Here is a 20,746-nt window from a genome sequence, read left to right as displayed (position 1 = left end):
ACTCATGCAGATGTCTAACTACTGTATGTATTGGGGGAAATGACAAAGAAATCTCTAAGTAGTATTGGCCCTACTTTGAAGGTCAGTCCTCTAGATCTGTGCTTTCAGGACATGTATCTGCTGAAACTGAAAGTCTACAGACAGAGCCTGGGTACATGTTGTCTAACAATTTCTCCACAGGATTTTATAATCTAAGTTTTGAAATCATCTTTTCCAGCTTGAACATTCCAGCTCTAGTCCCTGTGTTTAAGTTTGCTTTAAACTTAACAACTGTAACTAAGTGAATATCAACTCATTCTAAGGATTTTTTTTAAACAAATAAACAACATGATTCGGTCTTACAACTTCATGACTTTCATTTAGGAAGAGAAAAGGAGGGTTGCTTATACATAGTCTATAGTAAAGACAGACATGGATACCATATTAAGAAACTTGGTGGTAATTAAAATATGTTGTTTTGTCTAGCCTTTTGTCCACATAAACAATAAGAGTGGTTTACAAGCAGCCAACAAACTGCAAAGTTAACTAGTCTAATTTTATTTGTTTTACTTTTCCTTGTCTACTCTGTAATAGTGTCATGGTAGAAAACTTGGAAACAAGTCTAGGTCACTCATAACCTTAGCAATGAGCCCTTGAATACTGGGGAAAATGACATCTATTATCAGGAACATGGAACCAATTCTAGAGTAGCTTAGCTTAGAATGCAGCTATAGAAGCAATCTCTCACCTAGCCAGTAGGTGGAGGCGCACACAAGTTTTTTGGTTTTGCTCTTTGATCCACATTACTTTAAATCACAGTAATCAATGTTTTTCGTCTGTTGGTTTGAAACTAGGAGTTGAGGAGAATGCAAAAAATTGGGTGAGGGCAAATGTTGAGGTGAATTTATAAAACAAAGGTACAAAAAGAACAGTTTTATATTTCTATATAAGTTATTTTAACTGTGAATTTACAATCTCCTTCTAGATCCCTAGAGCTAATAAAACAATTCTAAATTGAGAAATTTATCATTTAAGATTCATGTTCAATCAGGGAAAATTGAGCAGCAACTGAATATGACATGGCATTAAGGAAATAGTATTGATTTGTTAAGATATGATAATATTATTACGATCATTTTTTAAAGTCCTTATCTGTTAGAAGCACAAACAGGAGTATTTATAGGAGAAGTGACATTGCTCTAGAAATCTTTGGGGGTGAAAGATAGCTTGAACAGGAATGGCAAAATATTTTGAACTCAATGGCTCAGATGCTGGCATTGATTATACTATAATCTCTTTATCTGACACTCTACAAAATAAAGTAAAAATGAATTAAAAAATGAAATACCAAACAATATTCTAGTAATCTGGATTAAATTAGGATTAATTTGGATAATTTACTGGTAAATATCCAACTTTAATGAGTTTTTATCTCAATGTATAGCCATTGAATTATTTTAGTCACACCTGCATCACACAAAATTGACTATAAATATCTCATAGAGACTGCTTAACACTGAGAAACTAAAACCCATTTTATGACACCAAAGATCATCTTCTCTCTACTACTCTGTCATTTAGACCCCTTTGATACAAACAGTAAACATGGTAGAAATCAGGTGAATTTTTAAATGTTGCTTTCTGTGCTCATTAAAGTATATGAATAAATCTGCTTTTGCTTTTCTCAGAGAAAAAAATATGGACAGAAACAGATTTATTCAATGGAGAATAAAATTAAACCAGAAAAGTCATTTTGAAAAAATTACAGTATCTTAAAATTGGAAGGCACAGCAGAGTCCCTCTCTAAACCAAAAGTAAAACCTATCTTTGTCCCCTTGGAAGGAGTAAGTGTCACCATTACCGGTCTTCTTAGAGGTGAAATCTGCCACTTGTTGATTCTACTTATGGCTTGTGATGTTATAGTGATTAAGCATATAATCGTATACATGATGATCTTTCAAATAACTGAAAATATTAAGTATGTTATACCTATGGCTTTCTGCGCTGGGGACTCTTAGTAGAATAAAAAAACCAATAAATTCTTGGGGAACTAAAGCCTCTAGTGTTTTCAAGAGCTCTTCCATGCCAGGGGGTCTTCAACCTGGGATTCAGGTATATCTGGGAGTACTCAAAGTCCTTCCTGGGAACACATGAACTAGTATATTTTAAGGCAATTGATTTCTATATCTTCATTTGCTAAAACATAGTCTACTTGAAAATGAATCTAGTTTTCCTTTCACATCTCCACATCTGCAATCAGTTATCTCCAAAGACCAACTGCTTCCCTATCCTGAAAAGCCTGTCTAACTTCAAAGAGACAGTTGGGGAATACACAGCTCCTGTGGGAGGGAGACACAACTGAGAGCAAAGAGAATTTGAGAAAGAAAAGGAGATGTCACCATATTTCATCCAGATAACATATTCATAGCAAAGCCTGATCTATTTTAGAATTCGAAATCAATAGTAAGAGGAGTGTCATTGGGATGTCTATTAACACTTTAATTTTATTTGAAAAATGAAGTCGGATTTTTTTTTTCTGACAGAAAAGTGAATCTGATTTGGCTGAGTGATTTGACAGTGAGGACTAGCTTTAGCCATGTAGGTCACATAGCAGGCACTTCCCATAAAGCAAATGAGATAAATGTGCAGCTCTGCAGTTGTGAAGGAAATATATTTAAAGGAAAATCCAAGACACTAAAAATTATATTCTCGCAATAAAAATTTTTATATACCAACTTAAAAACATGTGAGAAGGGCATCTAGGTTTTTCAAAATTCTGTTAGTAGGTTTGCTGGCAAAGAGACTGAAGGCCATGACTCTATGAGAGAATCTCCAGGCTCCTTTTCATTCTGGTTATACCCTTCTGTAAATATTCCTGTGTCCTGCTTACTACAGACACTCCAGGGAGAACAAGCAGTGTATAATATGGTGGGAGTGTGGCTCTGTTCAGAATATTATCTACTTCTCATTAATGTAACCTAACATTCCATTCAGGGCTTTTTAGCTATTGCAAACAACTAAGTAAAACATTAACATCTTTTTCACATAAGTAGTCACAACTAAATTCACACCCGTCTTGCACTTATATATTTGAATGAAGGAGTTTATATTAACTGGTCTTAAATTTTACTTTCTTTGTTTCAGCTCCTTGACTACAAGCTTGTAAACTATTTTTGAGTTTTGGTATAGATCACTAATGTGTCAGCTAGCTCTCTGTGGGGGGGCAGTTTGTGAAATGCTTCCTAGAGATTCCTATCTCCTGGTATTCAGGTGGTGGTATGTGGGCTGGACCTACTGACTTGTTTCTAACTAGGAGAATAAGGCAGAAGTGATGGTATATAATTTTGGAGACTACATTATAAGTCTGTGACTTCTACTTCCCATTTCTTCTTGCTTGCTTGCTTGCTCTGATGCAGCCACTGGCCATATTGATTTAAAGGCCCATGTGACAAGGAACCAAGGAACACCTGAAGCCAGCAGCTCTTAAGGAACTGAGACCCTCAGTTCAAGAATCCAAGAGGAACTGAAGACTGACAACAACCATGTGAATGAGCTTGGAAGAAGAACTAACTCCCTCTCTCCAGTGAAGACTGAAAATGGCTTGGGCTCTGGCTAACACCGTGGTTACCACCTTGTGAGAGACCTAGAGCTAAAGGACCCACCTGAATGGTGCTCACATTCTTGACATACAGAGACTGAGATAATGCATGTGCTGTTTTAAGTCACTAAGTTTTTGGCTATGATTTGCTATGAAGTCATAGCTAATGAACACACCCTCCAACCTTGGTATCTTTTGAATGTTTAGCATGTATATCTTCCTTTTTAATTTTCCTGACCAAAGTTACTGATTAATTCTGAACAGAATAGGGTAAAGACAAAACCCTGTAGTATGCTGCCCCATAAATCTCTTTGGACAATCATCCAACTAGCTATGGGATACTCAGTTGTACTATCCTTAGCTCACATTTCTCTGACTCATAAAAATTTCAAAGACCTTATTGAAATCAAGATACACTATTAGCCACAGAATTTCCCTCATTTGACAATGTAGTGATTATATCAAAAGAAGAAGTTGTCTGTTATTGCTCATTTTAAGTTGCCAGGGAGATTTGCTACATGGAAGCCTCCACTTCATCCTACTCTTCACCTCAGACTGACCTCTTGGTCAGAATTGCACATTTTGGGGCCTCTTATTTACCTCTGAATTCTATTTCCTTTTGGAGCCTCTTCTCTGAAGTGTGCTTAAAAGTGTGAGGATAACCAAATACACTCAGCTTTTGCTTCCTTTGTCATGAACCTTAAGATGAAATAATCCTTTTTTCCCTGTGCTTTCGGGTCTTTCTAAACAGATGAGGTCACAACTATTGCTAAAGTTGAAGAGAAAATTGTTAGTATTTTCTAAAACCAATGTTGCTTAAAATTTTACTCCTTAAGAAATAAAATTGACACTCACAATTCAAAAACCATGTAAAGCATTCCATCTGAGCTATATGTCTCCAATAACTCTACAATGTGTGGATGTTTCAGCATATGACAGATACTGGCTTCCCGCTTTAGATCTGCAAAACAAACATACAACATACTTCATTAGGGTAGGAACACAAGACAATTAGAGTGAATGATGAGTGAATGATGTGGTCTATGGTAACATGAAGACTTCTCTAACTAAAGAGATGAAATTCCCCACTTAAATCAAGCTTAACTTTTAATCCTTTAAAATATTCGACAATATAACATTTCATAATTTTTATCAGCTTAAATCTATATACATTACACGAGTCAGCTCTTATTAAGAACACATTTACACTTCTTAGTACAAATAAATACTTTGCTCCAAAGTAAAATAAACACACAAATAAATACTTCCCCAAACTCTGGTAATCAAGTTTCAGTTTCCAAATTTATAACTCTTCCTCAATCTACCAATAGGTACCTTAAATTACTATTTTATCTCTTTTTTAGTTTCCCCTCAGATAAGAATGTACTGTCTATTGTTTAGCCTAAAATCTAAGATTTACAAATATATCAGCAAAGTTACCTGGAATAGGGAGCAAAAAATAGTATGGTTTAAACAAAGAAGGCACTAGTCCTAGAGTCAAAGTCAGAATCAATCGAACTAATTTACTTTTTCTCTCTCTCCCTCTCTTTCTTGCAATGCTGAAGATTGAACACAGGACTTTGTGCATGCTAGGGGTTTGTAGCTGAGCTACACCCCCAGCCCAGAATTGTTTCTCTAGGATTTTTTTACATCTATAAAATGTGTTGGATAATTAAGGATCTACCTGCCTTACAGTATAATTCTGAGGAACAAATTCAGATAATGTATGTGACACTGCTGCTTAAACTCTGTAATACTATTTGGAAAGCAAAATTGTTAACATCATCATCATCTCACTGAAACAGTTTGGGCAGAAGCATCACTTGCCATGTCTACATGGAATAAGATAATTAAAGCCTTCCAGTGCTGACAGGAGTGGGCTTTGCCTGTTTGCTGATGAATCAAGTTCAGTGTGATGTTTTTATATTTAAAAGTAGAAAGGAGACAAGTAAGGAAGAAACAAGGAACGCTAAGGATGTGTTGCACAAAGCAAAATATGATAATATGATTTCCGTTCTGATTTATTAATTCAACTTTGTCTGTCAACGAGAGCAATTGCTATAAATGGAACCTCAGAAGACTTACATACATAAGGGTAGTATGAGGAAAAAGAAGGTAGTAAAGTAGATAAAATATAAACCACTGGAAAAGGAGGAATCAATAATATGATATTAAGAAATTCAAGGGAGTAAAGGCAGTAAAGACATATGTGGGTAGAGTAGGCTGAAAGCTGTGAAAAGGCCTTAAGATTCAACCAGAGAAGGTCATGAGCATTTTGGGCTGTATCAAGTTCTATGAAAAGTTCAGGGTCAAAGTCAGTATGCAGGAGACAATCATCTAATAATAAATTAAAATTTATCATGCTACTCACTAGGCTACTTAATCAGTATAGTCTCTGTCATTTAACATTGCAACAACCCTGTGAGGTAGTTACCTTACAGTAAGGAAACTGAGGTTTGGAAACATATTCGAGGTCACATGGCTATCAAAGGGATAGGCTTTGAACCCTGACCTGCTTGACTCCAAAGTCAGTAGTCCTTCCACTATGCTGTGCCATGGGTTTGGACATGATCCTATTTGAAGATTCTGGCAGTAAAAAAGGAATAGCAAAGTCAAAAGATATTTTGCTTGTCTGCTTTTGCTGTAGTTGTAAAGGAAGTACTCTGTGTGGCAGTAAGTGGCAAGGATACAAAGTCTATGGGATTGAAAGTCAGAAAACTTGGTGCTAGTACTGCCTTTGTCCCTCCACCTGCAGGCTATTAACTTCTGCAAATGTCTTCCTTATAGCCAATGAAATGGAGATGGTGATAGGTACCTGCAGAGTCTACTAAATCAGTTTCAAAGAGCACTGATAAGATTCAAATGAGAAGCCAGATGTGAGAGGCCCATGGAGCATAACACACAGGGGCAGGGAATTAAGCGGGGTGAATGTGAGCTGGGGGCTCCATGTTCACTGCAAAAGAAGAGATCAGAGACACAGGAAAAATGTGTCCAAAATCCACTGGGAAGGCTCTGCAGGAGAGGAGGGTATGAAGCAGCTGTGGAGTTTGTGCAGGGAAGTCATAACCATGAGGAAGGCTTTTAAAAGTGTGCTGGAGGGCCTGGTTGAGCCAGACAACATCAATCAGATGCCTGAACACTTTTTTCTCTCTCTTCAAGAATGTTCTGCCTCCTGATTCTATGAATAGCTTCTTAGGAGTTTTATTACCCATTTTTATGTTTATCTCTAGCTTCTCATTTTATTAGAAGTCACCTTCTCATACCTTCTGTTTTCACATTAGTTATTCTCTTTCCATTCATTTCTGTCTCTGTTCTGATCAAAAGCACTCAATGCTCTGACACTGGAGTCATGAAGTAAACGTATTTAGTGTTTGCCACAATGAAAACCAATCTCTTTTCCTCTTTTGGGTTTATTTTCTATTTCGCTGGTTGCATGTAACTACAGTTGCTTCAATTCTCACACTCACCATCTGCTGTGAAGCTTTTGTTACACTGAGAGCTTGCAAGTAGAAATGGATGTTCTAAAGAACCCCCACCACCACTTGAGCCTCACATTTCTGCTTGGTAAACAGCTGAACAAGCTCTTGGTCTGGTCTTATCACCCACCCATTCTCCAAACAAAGGCAGAATTGCTGGGGGCTCTGCCTTCAAAGACTAAAGTTATTTAAATGTCACTGGATATGACATTTTGGGGACTAAAATCAGAACACTGACTGGATAGCACAAAACCCAACAACATAAAAATATATTTGAAAAGATAGGGACAATGACGCAAAAGATGGCTTATATTTAGGTTAACTGTGGTACTGTTTTCCATAATTCAAGTATCAATTAAATAGCTCAAAGAGAAAAGCACAATTTAAAAAACAAAACTACATTATATGTGCATCTTAACTATAAGATTCCTAGGATACTAGACTCAAAAAGATCGCTTTTAAATGTGAATATAAATTAAAGATAAAATAGGGCTGGGGTTGTAGCTCAGTTGGCAGAGTGTTTGCCTAGCTCCTGTGAAGGTCTGGGTTCAATCCTCAGCACTGCATAAAAATGATAAAGGTACTGTGTCCTTCTACAATTAAAATATATTAAAGATATTGTATATATGTGCATATATATATAGATAGATAGAGAGAGAGAGAGGGAGAGAGAGAGAGAGAGATGAACTCCATGCTGATACAGTAAACTAAAACTACTATTTGTCTACAAATCAATTCATGGGGCAGAGTAAGAAGAAATTTGAAAGTAGATGATAATAATTTAGCACAAAATATATGTGTGAGTGATGTAACCCAGTTGCCATCTCTGTTTTGAAGTGCTGGTTTGTTACAGACTAATAAGTGGCAACTCTCTCTATTTTCTTGTACTTCCTTATTTTATAGATTCTCAGGGATATTTTAAAATAATTTTTTCAGTTCTTGGGATTGAATCCAGGGGCACTCTACCACTGAGAAATGTCCCTAGTCCTTAAAAATTTATTTTTTAATTTAAAAAACTTTTTTTTAGTTGTTATTATCTTTATGTGGTGCTGAGAATCAAGCCCAGTGCCTCACACATGCCAGGCAAGTGCACTACTGCTAAGCCCAGCCCCAGCCCTATTTTTAATGTTTTGGGACAGGGTCTCACTAAATTGCTGAGGATCCTTCTGCCTTAGCCTCATTAGTATGATTTTTGAATCATACTTAAAATGATTTTTGAATCATCTATTTCTATATTTCATGCCCTTGCATCTAATTATGTGTCTATATTAAATCAACCCGATATACAGTATTAGAACTCCAACTAATTTCCTAAGAAGTAAAGCAACTATGTGTCCACGGTCTGCCTATCAGGCTGTCTCTCAAATAAGGGATAGTTTAGGGAAGCTGTTTCAGGTGGTCAGTCTTAAAACTAATTTTCAAGAGAAAAATATTTTTCCCAGAAAGTATTTTTATTATTCATTTTACTACCATTTGTTCTTACAATAGCAGAACTCTTCATATTATCTGTTGAAAATTAGATAATAGCTACAGAGTGCCATAGTCTTGCAGTAAGTTTATTTGACCATGGATAAAAACAAACTGGGATATATAAATAATTAAAGAAAGAAAAAATTCTTGACATTGTTGGCCTTGGAGTAGCAGTCTCAACCTCAGTATCTGAAGTTAAAAGGCCTAACTGTAAGGGTTAGTTTGCCCAGAACCAGTCAATGAGGATTTAGACCAGCACTATCTAGTAGAAAAACGATGCAAGTCACACATATAATTTAAATTTGTTTAGTAGCCACATTAAAAGAGTAAAAAGAGGGCAGAGGTTGTGGCTCAGTGGTAGAGCGCTTGCTGAGCATGTGTGAAGTACTGGATACTATCTCAGCACCACATAAAAATAAACAAAATAAAAGTATTGTGTCCATCTACAACTAAAAAAAAATATTTAAAAACAAGAGTAAAAGGAAACAAATTAAATTCATTTTAACAACATTTTATCTAATACAAGAGATAAAATGTGTTATTATTTCAACATATATTTACAATTATTAGTGAAACATGTTATCTTTTTGTACTCTCCTCTTACAGCATATCTCAATTCAGGCTGGCCTTATTCTAAATGCTCAACAGCTACATGAGGCTGGTGGCTACCAAACTGAAATGATAAACTAATGTACTTCAGTTCTTACCCTTTCCTGGCTGTGAGTTCTTCTGCAATTCATACACAGATATTTGCAAAGTCTGTCATTCAAAAAATAACCTAAACTCAAACATGTGTTTTTCAAAAATACTTCCATTAAAGGAAACTTATCTTCTTTTAATTACCCAATTCCATCAATTAATAACTAAGTCTGGAGTTTTTTCACTGTTGTTAATTTATATCCTCATTTGTTAGATAGTTTTCAATTATTTTGTCTTGCTTAATTTACCAGACAGGCAAAGAATAGTCAATAGCCAATGTATGGTAGCCCTTTGGATGATTCAAAATTTATTGAACGACTTTGTAGATTTTATCACTAGATTTTGCAATGCAGCATTTGAGAGATTACTATGCAACATTTGCAATTTTAAAGTGCCCCTCTATAAGTCCTCATTTACTGACTATAATGCCTATACACACACACACACACACACACACACACACACACACATATATATACACATATCCCCCCATTTTACAGAGGAAGAAACTGAGGCCCCGGGTTCAGTGAAACAAATAAGTCAATGAAAATCATACAACTAGTAAGAGGAGGGAGCAGGACTAATAAAGTCCAGTGCTCTTTACATCACACCACAATGGCTTGTGGGGCTATGTAGTTTTTATATGCACTAGATCCGGTGGCATAACAGTGCTAATGTGGTGACACTGACTTGGCTGAGAAGCTATTGGGACTGTCACAGAAACAGCGTATTCTGTTCTCCCTGTCACTAGTCAGAAAGTAGTTGTTGCTCTTTTCCTAACAAAGTATAGAAGTATTCTCATTCATTTTCAGTTGTGTTAAAAACTTACTAAGAGCTGAACCAGGTTCTAATCCGAACAAAGAATATACTTTAGTCTTAGAGATAATTAGGATCAGTATTAATTTGTTCATTTGAATAAATATTAATAACAAAATAAGTAAATGAAAGTTATTTTTTCCTGAAGTTAATGACTATATGATATTTTAAGAAAGGGATCTAAGCAGAATCTTGGAAGGATTAAGTAGCAAAGTCAATTTCTGTGGCTGAGTTTCACCCTTATCTAATAACCAATTTGAAGTCAAAAGATCCCAGTTGCCTCTGGCAATAATACAGGTCAGGTTGGCTTTAATGGGGCCATCTTCCTATAAATCAGGAAAGTTGATCTTCTCAACTAGTGATGACCAGAGGCCTGGACAGGCCCACACAAGCATTTGGGTTAACTGCAAACTCATTATTTCTTTGATCTTTTACACATTTTACTACCATTCTCATATATTTTATTATCTTTTTTTTAACACACAGAAATCCAAGTGGCTTCTAAATTCCTTGTATTCTTGTTCCCCCATTTTCATCCTATGGGCTAAATACTCATCCACCAGGGGAACTGAGAAAGGAAGCAGCATACCATTAATTGAGAATATTTGATGGATGTAAAATTATTTCTTAAATAGGCAAATGTGTATTAATTAGAAATCAATGTTAACCACATTAAGCACTTACAAATTAATGAGATTTTAGTAATATATTTCACAAAGAGTTTTCAGTTCTGATAAGTATAATGAGTATATTAAAGCAGACTGCCCTGTTGAATACCAAATTTAAACTAAATGCAACACTATAGATATAAACAGCTATCAGTTATAAAATAAGATAAAACCAATTACTGTGAGAACTACTTGTCTTCCCTCTCACTTTTCATTAGGATGAGTTGGTAAATAATTACCTAAACTGTCATTTATTTCTGATGGATTTAAATTTTAAAAATTACAGGTCATTCCTAATCAACACTAAGGTACTATGAATCATCGAGCTTACTAGTTATTTATTAATAAAGATTCCAGGTGACTAATTCAATGATCTTCACTGATATTTATCTTCTAGGATGTTAAAATGTCCTGAAAGAAAAGCATTTGCTTAAAAAGCCATTTGTGAATAAGAGCCAACATTAAATTTAAAAGAAGCCAAATTATTTGTCTCTCATAAGATGTAGCTCTGAGTCTCCTATTCAAAGAGTTACTCAACCATGAATTTAGTGCAAATCTATTTGGGGACTCAACTAATAAAACAGAAAGATGTTAATCATAGAGATCAAAGGAGAAGGCAGAGGTGACTGAAATCCAAACCAAATAAAGTTCTGGTTTTACAAGTTTTTCTCAGACATATGAATGACTTCTGCTGAGATCATATTTTTGTACATGATAATAACAGAAATACAATATTCTAACCTCCTCTAGAAGGTATAATTCTTCTCTTGCTTTTTATAGTGGGAAATGTAAGCCAAATGGGTATGGGGAAGAAAGATCAGGGCATTTTACTAAGATAGAAACCACACACCTGTTTCAACATGGGACTCCTTATTTTATTAAAAAAATAGAGAATCACTAGTGTATATCTCAATTTTTTAATATTAAAATCTTAATATTAAAGCATGAGGGCATTTTGTGGGATGCTCAAATGTACGTGTTTGCTAAAACTCACTGAACTGTATCTATATTTACATGGTTCATTTTATTTACAAATTCAGTAAAATTTAAAAAGCAAAAGAAAATGGTTATTCTGATAAAAGAGGAATCAATTATGTCAAAGTCAAAAAAAGTTCTTCACATACCTGACGTTTTATACCTTCCTAATTGTGTTATCTAGATTTTCCTTCTATTTGTTTGTACTTACTTTCTGATAACTGAGGAGCTCACAAAGGACATGTGTTAGGATAGTCTTCCTTACTACCCATTTCTCCCCTACATCTCCATTCTCCAATATGGGGCCAGTGCAGTATTTACTGCCAATGGGGTCAACATTCTCCCCAGAAAGCGATCTATGGTCTGTTTTAATATGTAAATACATGACTAAGACCAAGATTCTCTGGCATCATGAAATAATTGTCAGTTTTTTAATAACATGGGTTTCCCCATCCAGCCACAGTATCCTTTTGTCAATAAATTCTCATAAAAATTAGTACAAAACAAATTCAAACAAAAAATTACCAATGTGTGATGCTAATTTTGTAAGGAACCAATAAACATAATATGCTAATTGTTTTAATAGATAATTTAAAATCAGGGATATCTATACGCCTGCAGATTTATGGTCTCAACCATCAAATTATTTCTATATTTTATTTTATTGGTTTACAAACAAAATAAAAATTCTAGCCAAAATTCAAGATTTGTGTCAAGAGAAATTACTAACTAAAAAGGCATGTGTAAGTAAACTAGCTTGCCTTGCAGTCATAATTTTTCCCCTACTGGGGAATGAACCCAGGGGTGCTCTACCAATGAGTGACATCCTCAGCCCTTTTTAAATTTTTATTTTGAGAGAGGGTCTCTCTAAGTTGCTTAGGTCCTTGTGAAGTTGCCAAGGCTGGCCTTGAACTTGTAATCTTCCTACCTCGGCCTCCTGAGTCACTGCAATTATAGGTGTGCACCATAGACCAGGATATAGTCTTATTTAAAAAAAAAAAATGGAGATCTTCAGAGTCCTAGTAGAAATGAAGTGACATCACCAATAGTATTGTGAAAGAGTTCTGAAAAAGCCTTATTTTTCCTTGTTTCAACAAAATCTTAAGTAATTAATATACTACCCTACCCTCATAATAAACTTTTCACTTGATCTTTTATACAAAACCTAAAAGTACATACTTAAATACCTGAAGATGGCAACTATCTAGATCAGCAATTTTTATCCGATTTGGAGTTAGAAACCATTTTAAACATCTGTTAAGTAGTAAATGTTCTGCTCTAAAAGATTTTGCACTACAATTTAAGGGAAGCACAAAAGCCAAAACAACTGATCTAGATACAAATATCTTAAGGTCAGGCTCAGGACAAACAATCTGACTCAGTTCTTGTTTGCTATAAGAGCATTGTTTAGAAGCGGGTTCCTCCTTTTATATTCTAGTAATGGGCACAATTATGAGAATAACCATTTCTTAGATTTAAAACGTACATTACTCATATAATTTTAGCCATTTGCCCCAAACCCCACCCTTTACTGTGTGAGATGCATGAAGCTACTGTAAAGTGTTTTTGTGTTCCTACTCTGAAAAATTACAGGAAGTTCCTGAGAGCATTCTATGTGGCCCAATTTGCTGTTTCCCATTTTGATTTTACAATAATTGAGTATCATGTTTACACACATAAAATAAATATATTTTGGGGCAGCTGCCAAATAATGATGCTAAAGGGTTTCCACTTTTTGTTGTAGGTTGAATGCCAGAATATGTATTTCCTTACTCTTTAAAGAATGTAAATTTATAATCAATCTATCTTCTTTCTTCACCTTTTTTCCCCTGACTAGCTCTTTTTTGCCATTCCATTAAACTTGCCATTTCATGAAACTTGGAATGGTAAAACAAAAATTTCCTTGACGATTGCGTTTGAAGTAGAGGCTTCTAGCAGCTGATTCACAGGCAGTTTGAGTGCAACCATAGCAAGGCAGGATGCTTAATGAAAACCAGCAGATGGAAGGCAGGCAGGCCAGGGCCTCAACTCCTCTTCACTTAAACAATCATTGGTCCCTTAGCAGCAACAAAAGGCCTAATGCATGAACAATATTACTGAAAACAAATATAATCAATACATTACTTAGGTCATTCTAGGTCATGGTTTATTGCATATATGTGACTTTTCAAGATTGGCTACCAACTTCTTCAGCTTGCCCAGGACTTTCATGGTTGTAACACTGAAAGTCTTCTGTCCTGAGAACCTATCCTCAGTTCCTGTCAGACTAGGGTGTCAGACCTGGCATGCACTTACCCTTTTGAGCACTAACACTTTCTTCAGGAAGGCAGTTATGATAAATAGAACAACACGCTTCTAGTTAAAAGGATTGTCTTTTTTTAAAAAATGTATCTTTTTAGTTGTAGGTGGACATAATACCTTTATTTATTTATTTTTACGTGGTGCTGAGGGCTGAACCCAGTGCCTCACACATGCTAGGCAAGTGCTCTACCACTGAGCCACGACTCCAGCCTCAAAGGCCTGTCTTTAAATCCTATCTCCATCACTTGGTAGCTATATCACTTTACAACATGAGTTACCTCATCTGTAAAATAAGAGTGAGGCCATAGTTCCCATACAGGGTTGTATTTAGTTCTGGATGATTCATAAAGTATGTGAAAGTTTTTTCCATAGTGCACGACATGGAATGTGTAAATGATGTTTTGTTTTCTTTTTATTTGATCATTTTTGGTGGAAATCATTCTTTTCTACCTTTAACAAATGTCAATCAAACCACATATGATCACAAGAAGATGATAATGAGAACATTCATTACTAAACCACACTGCCATATAGTTCAATGCCTACTTTAACTTTGCATTTTCTCATCTATAATTTTTTTGGGGAAATCATATAGCTTATAAAGAACTGGAGATAACCATATGATTATTTGGGGGAAAAATGGGTAGAGTTAGAGTGTCTAATAATATCGACACTGGTTTAATATACAGTGAAACAGAATCTACATAGCTATATGTGTGTGGCCTACAGACTATCAGCATCATTCTTCTTCCAGACACTCCGCGGAGTCATCTTCATACCAACCACTGCTTCTCCCCCACTTCCTATGTGCAGCTGTCAAAACCTGTCCATTCTCTTTCTGCAACACCTGTCAAAACTATCTTCCCCTTTCTGCTATTACCCCAGTTTCAACCCTCACTGATTCTTGTCTGGATCACAGCAAAGATCTTCTAATGGATTTCTTTGCCTTCAGTTTCTTATACTCACTGAAGTGTTTTAATCACTTTAATGAGTGATTTCACCTTCTCACATCAAAATCTATTTCACTGAAACAGAGAATGTTAGAAATGGGCATGACAATAACAGAGCCATCATCATACACTTTGTCTTCGAATTTTACTCAGAAAGAAAACGAGGACCTTGGTAGTCAGGTGATATGCCTGAAGCCACATGGTTAATTCACAGCACAATTGCCAGATGACCCCAGGTTTTTGATTCCCAATCCAGCACTCTTTCTGTTCTATGTGGAAGAGGACATTAAGTGTCAAAACTTTGAGGTAGTCTACTCTTGATGGCAAAGAGACCTTTTAGAGAATGACCAAAAAATGCTATCTACTTGCAGAAATGGGGTATGAATGTTATTCTGTGTCTGTTATTGCAAGTGGAAAGCTTCAAGGTACTACTGCTACTGGATGTGCTAGCTTTAAACGAAAGTAATCTGTGTCTAATGTTTCTATGTCACTGTATAATTTATATACCACATTATTTAATATGATAAATCACATGGCACCAAAAAGTTGTGTTTTGTAAGAAATAGTTAAAATTAAAAATTTCCTGCAAATTTCAGCAATTTCTTAAATCCATTTATATACGTGGATCTTGTTTTTGGTTAACTACTGAGAAGTAAATTTGCCACGCTAAATGATCACAATTCCAAAAGAATCAGGTTTATAGAAAGAGCAAATCCAATTTTCTTCCACCAGAGGGAACTAAAGATCACAGTATACCTAGTTAGGCAATTATAATATCACCAAGATTTATAGAATATCACCAAGATCTATGGCTACAGATATTATTGGTCTTGAGGATATAATACACTGATGATTGTGTCTTTAACATGTATAATGACAACAATAACCATCAGCTAATATGTACTGAGTATTAACTATGAGTCAGGCTGTATTTTAGATGATGCATTGACCCATTTAACCTTCATGACAATATTAAGAGACATATGAGAAAAAAAAAAAAAACAGGCAGAGAGCAGTTAAGTAACTCAGCCATGGAACAAATAAGTCTGACTCCAGAATTTATGCTCTTACCTCTGCTATGATGCTTCTTAGGTCTACAATTGCTCAACTCTGAAAATGAATTTTAGATGTAAGCTATTTTTCTGTATTATTTCTAAAAACAGAACTATAAAGTGTTGATTAAAATAAAGCTCAATCAGAGCAAATTTCAGTAATGAAATAATACCTTTCAAAATCTTAGTTTAGTCTTTTCAATTCAAATTACCTGATTTCATTTTGAAAAATTAGTGTTTTATTAAGATACAGACTCATTAAAAGACAATGACCAGGCAGGGCTCTGGGATGGCTGTGTAAGGAGGTCAGGGAAACCTCTCCCTTGGAGAGACACACAAAGTCCTCTCATAATATCTGAGGGGAATTGGCTCCAGAACTTTCTATAGATACCAAACTCTGCAGATGATCAAGTCCTTGAATATTAAATTGCACAGTATTTGCATATAATCTATTCTTTAAATAATCTCTATATTACTTATAACACATAATAAAATGTTTTGTAAATAGTTGTTATTCTGTATTGTTTAGGGAATGGTGAGAAGGAAAAAAAAATGTCTATACATGTTCACTACAGACCCAATTATTTTCCCAAATATTTTCAACCCATAGTTGGTTGAACCTTTTGGCACAGACCCTGCCGAAACAGAGGGGTAGCTGTATTTAGCTAATCAAAACTGACAAACTCAATCATTCAGTTTCTGGAGATTGATCAAAGGACAAATTTTAAGAAACACTTATTCAATAAAATCTATAGAAATTTGGTAAGAACAATGGGAAGCTGTGGTAATGGAGAGAGAGGGATTATATGGGGAGTATACCTGTCCCCCCATAGCTCTGTTGTCCAGAGGTAACTATTCTAAGGAAGCTCAGCAGCTGAGTGGCGGATCAGTCCCTTGAGGTAGAAGAGTGTCAAAAGAAAAGAAAAAAGGAGCTAAAATTCTGATATAAAGAAAGAAACAATGAATAAACAAATAAACAAATAAATAAATAAAGGAGAAATAGGTGAGTCTCCTATGTAGAAGATATTCAAATACTAATCAGGTTATCGTACTCTACTAGTATTAAAGACTCCATGAATCAGTTTCTTTCTTTCTGTCCATTTCTATTGTCACTTGGGATTTAGTTGAGGTCATCATTTATCTTGCCTAGATCATTGCAAAAGCCCTCAAATTGTGTCCCCATACCACAAAGGGCTCCTTTTAAAATGAAAATTTCATCCCTTTTCACTACAGTTTCCCCTACATTTTCACATACTATTCCCCTTAGACATGACTTACTGGCTTATTTGGGAATTTCTCAGAATTACTATAGCATTTATTTTAAAAAGAGGCTCCTGGCCCATACCTCATACCTATTAGATTGAACCCACTCAGGAAGGGGCCCAAAGACCCATCAGTGCTTTTAGTAAGCACCATCCACACTTTCTTCCCCTACAATTATTCTGCACAATGAAAAATGAAAACCACAGTGAACTGGCCCACCACTACTTATGTCTTTGTCTTTAACTTTTGCTGTTCCCAGAAAGTTCCAAGTAGGAACCACTATGTAACCAGACAGGATTATATTATAGGAAGGGGTAACCAGATATCCATATAATGTAATGAATATATAGTGCATATGATTCAGGGAATCATAATTCAACTGTAGAAGTAAGTGAACCATTATTTCTATTTGAACATAGTAGTACAAATGCATGCATTTCTTTGCTACCTCTTGAAGCCCAACTAATCTTTCAGTAAAGGTGTTAAGAAGGCATAAACCTATAAACATAAAGACAATAAGAGGAGAGAGAAGCATATTGGATAGGTAAAAAATCTTGGGTTGTAGAAAGTAAATGGACAAAATTAGCAGATCAGAGAAAGCTAAAATCCAAATGTGGCCACGCTTAAGGTATGCCTCTCAATTTCTGACAGCAGGAAATGCAATAGACTAACTACCTAGGTACAGCACCATGAACACATCACTGAATTCCAATCAACATCTTGCTTACTACAGATTATAATAAGCTAGTGACCAAGAGCAGTAGGGATACTAAAGCAGGTTCATTCCTGTGAGTTTTTTGGGACTCTGATGGCCAACTTTGGCTAAAGGACTTCCAAGAGGCCTTTCCAAAACATCCTCAAAACTGCACCCTGGTTTAAGAATTTCCCTACCCAATCTTCCTTTATTTCTTGCCTTTCTCCTCCAAAGGAGTTAGACCTGCATAATTTGTGATGGATCTCTAAGCTTCCTTGGGTTTTCTACCCATTCATTTTATACACAGGAAATTTCTCAGTAAATTTCTTCCAAATCTAATTCTTTCTTGACAGCTGCCTTTTGCAGAACCTAAACTAACATATCAAGCTTATATAGGCCAAGCCAGTAAGAAGCCAGCTGATATGCTCATCTAAATATTCCCAGGAAGGTTTCAGGAATAGGAAGCACCAGGCAGTTTTGAAGGTGGAGGTGCATGGTGGAGCCTGGAGGGCTGGATTGGCTGAAACTCTATGGGAGCAATCTGACCCTAGATATCCTTGACCAAATAAATTATCCTCTCCTACTTTTAAATATTTTGGCACCAGGGATTGAACCCAGGGTTTTTAAACACTGAACCACATCTCCAGTGTTTTTTCTTTTCTTTTGAGACAGGGTCTCACTAAGTTGCTTAGGGCCTTGCTAAGTTGCTAAGGCTGGCTTTGAACTTGTGATATTCCTGTTTCAGCCTCCTGAGTTGCTGGGATTATAGACTTGTGCCACCACACCTGGCTTCCCTTACTTTTTGGAGATTTTGGATACCAGACTCATAATTCAGGTCAAAATGGGATTCTGTACTTGAACAGGAGGATGAAATGGAAAGTTAATTTGCTAAACATGCTGTAAACCTCACCTCCAACATACACAACCTTAACCCAAGGTAGAAGATCGGAATATTCTTTGTCAAACTGATCTGCTTAAGAAAAAAACCCTACACACATTAGACATCCATGGAGCTCTAAAAAATACCTCAGTCCTTGTCTAAACACCTATGACTAAGTTATCCACATTGTTTTAGTCAGGTTGTTTTTTTTTTTCTGCTGTGACCAGAAGACCTGACTACTTTAGAGAAGGAAAAGTTTATTTGGGGCTCACAGTTTCAGGGTCTCAGTCCACAGAGAACCAAGTACATTGCTCTGGGCCCAAGTGAGGTAGAATATCAAGGAGGAAGGGTAGCAAAGAAAAGAGGCTCAGGACATAACAATAAGAAAGCAGAGAGAAGAGTGTTCCTCACTAGGGACAAAATATATACACTCCAAAGGCATACTCCCAGTGACCCACCTCCTCCAGCCATAACTTACCTGTCTCCCCTTACCACCCAGTTAATCCCTATTGGAGGATTAGGTTAAGGCTCTCATAACCCAGTCATTTCACCTCTGAATGTTCTACTATTGCCTTACACATAAGCCTCTGGGGGACATCACATATCTAAATCATAACACATATACACAGAGTTTATTGGAATTATTTAATATTTTTCTCTTAAAAAAGAGCTAAGGATAATCAGATACTCAAGGAAAATCTCTACAAAGAGCTTAAACAAAGAAATGGAAACACATTTTTTTCTAAGGAAACTATTTCCTGTGTAAACAATGCAAAGAAATTTTTTTAACTATTAAGAATGTTATAAAACCTCTAAAACAAAAGTATGAAACTATATGATATGAATAATTTGAAAGAGAAACAAAAAAGCCTTTGAAAGCAAAAAGCTAGAACAAAAATATTTGAATAGAAGCATTAGTAGATCAATTTGCGGAAATATCTTGAAGTACAACAGAAATCTAGAAATGAGAATAGAAAAAAGTGATAAATGCTGGCCAAGCCTATAAAGTGTAATATTATTTTTAAAAATGGCAACAAGAAAGAAAGAACAGAGAAACTCAGGGGAATGAAATTATTTATAAAATATAAAAATCTTTCTCTGAACTGAAGAAAGGATTTTCAGATTTAAAAATATTTCCAAGCACCTAGCATGATGACTTTTAAGAGTCCACAGTGAAGCACATCATTGTGAAATTTCAAGGTACTGTGATAAAGAGATTATTCTTCAAGCTTTCAAAACAAACAAAAAAAGAAAGAAGGAAAGAAAAAGAAAAGGCCAGGTTACTATTCTTTTTAGTTTTTTTAAAATTTTTATTAGCTACATATGACAGTACAATGATCTTGACAATTCATACATTTGAATCAAATGGGTTTTTTAAATTTTTTTTTAGTTGTAGATGGACACAATATCTTTATTTATTTTCATGCAGTGCTGAGGATTGAACCCAGTGCCTAACATGTGCAAGGCAAGCGCTCTTCCAAAGTAGGGAAGGATAATATGATAAATTATCTGACGGGATACCACTGAGCTATAGCCCCTGTGCCCCAGGTACTATTCTAATGCTTTACATATGTTTTTCATTTAATCCTCTCAATAATTTCAGTGATACAGAATATGTTATACCTGATTTTTTTTTAAATGAGGAAACCTAGGCACAGAGAAGTTATGTGATGTGCCCATATTGCACAGCTGGTAAGTATGATATGAACCCTAGTAATCTAGTTATACCATATAAACTTGATATCAATATGCTATGCTTTTGCAAAATTCTGAGAAGTTTCTTCTGATGCAGAATTCTATACCCAGCTGAACTATCAAATTATAGAGTAGAATAAAGACATTTTCAGGTATTTCCTGGGAAGTTACTAGAAGGCATGCTCTACCACAATAAAAAAGAAAAATGAAAAGTACAGGAAATCTAGGAA

The 20,746-nt window shown here is 35.5% G+C and overlaps 1 protein-coding gene across 19 annotated transcripts in view; it reads right to left on the bottom strand.

Moving 5' to 3' along the window:
* Cask (calcium/calmodulin dependent serine protein kinase) overlaps positions 1-20,746 on the bottom strand; it is a 349,377-nt gene that overhangs the window by 213,629 nt on the left and 115,002 nt on the right. For all 19 annotated transcript variants that reach the window (XM_078034938.1, XM_078034941.1, XM_078034937.1 and 16 more), the window contains exon 3: positions 4,433-4,538. In XM_078034938.1, coding sequence (XP_077891064.1) covers positions 4,433-4,538 — 106 coding nt within the window. The remainder of the gene's footprint in view (positions 1-4,432; positions 4,539-20,746) is intronic.

Source organism: Ictidomys tridecemlineatus, chromosome X (genome assembly GCF_052094955.1).
Source record: "Ictidomys tridecemlineatus isolate mIctTri1 chromosome X, mIctTri1.hap1, whole genome shotgun sequence".
Taxonomy (NCBI): Eukaryota; Metazoa; Chordata; class Mammalia; order Rodentia; family Sciuridae; genus Ictidomys; species Ictidomys tridecemlineatus.
This window is presented reverse-complemented; position numbering and strand designations above follow the sequence as displayed.